Source organism: Argentina silus (genome assembly GCF_951799395.1).
Source record: "Argentina silus genome assembly, chromosome: 22".
NCBI classification, from domain to species: domain Eukaryota; kingdom Metazoa; phylum Chordata; class Actinopteri; order Argentiniformes; family Argentinidae; genus Argentina; species Argentina silus.
The window spans coordinates 127,811-128,241 of NC_139676.1; the positions used below are offsets into that span (position 1 = coordinate 127,811).

At 43.6% G+C, this 431-nt stretch overlaps 1 protein-coding gene across 1 annotated transcript in view; it reads left to right on the forward strand.

The window, feature by feature from the left end:
* Positions 1–354: 354 nt before the first annotated feature.
* Positions 355–431, forward strand: part of LOC310821958 (multivesicular body subunit 12A-like) — a gene marked incomplete at its 5' end in the record, with an annotated part of 5,552 nt that continues 5,475 nt past the window's right edge. Inside the window, one exon of the mRNA XM_083694248.1 lies at positions 355–366. Coding sequence (XP_083550374.1) covers positions 355–366 — 12 coding nt within the window. The remainder of the gene's footprint in view (positions 367–431) is intronic.

Sequence of the window (431 nt, forward strand, 5' to 3'; positions counted from 1 at the left end):
ATGGGCCTACTAAACCTTACGGGCACACTCACATGCTGGCTCAGTCAGTTGATTTGTAGCATGGTAGACCCACTGATAAAGGGTTGTGGGTTTAATTCCCGCACACTTCGGATATCTTTAGTTTTGGATAAAAGCGTTCACTAAATGATATTTCTTTTTATTGTGTAGAGAATTTGCTATGGGTGTATTGGCAACTTGTGTGTGTGACCTAGATATTTTCTATTATACTTCCACCAGTATCACCTGGCTCGGTTAATGAACACACACACACACACACACACACAGACAATATCATTCTCTCCTGGGTGTTTTTGTCCTTTTCATTGTGCGAGGGATGCAATCAATTCTCCGATAATGCGCGTGCGAGTGAGCGCAGCTGTCCACACTGCTTCTATTAATGAGATGGCCACCTCACACACACACACACACAC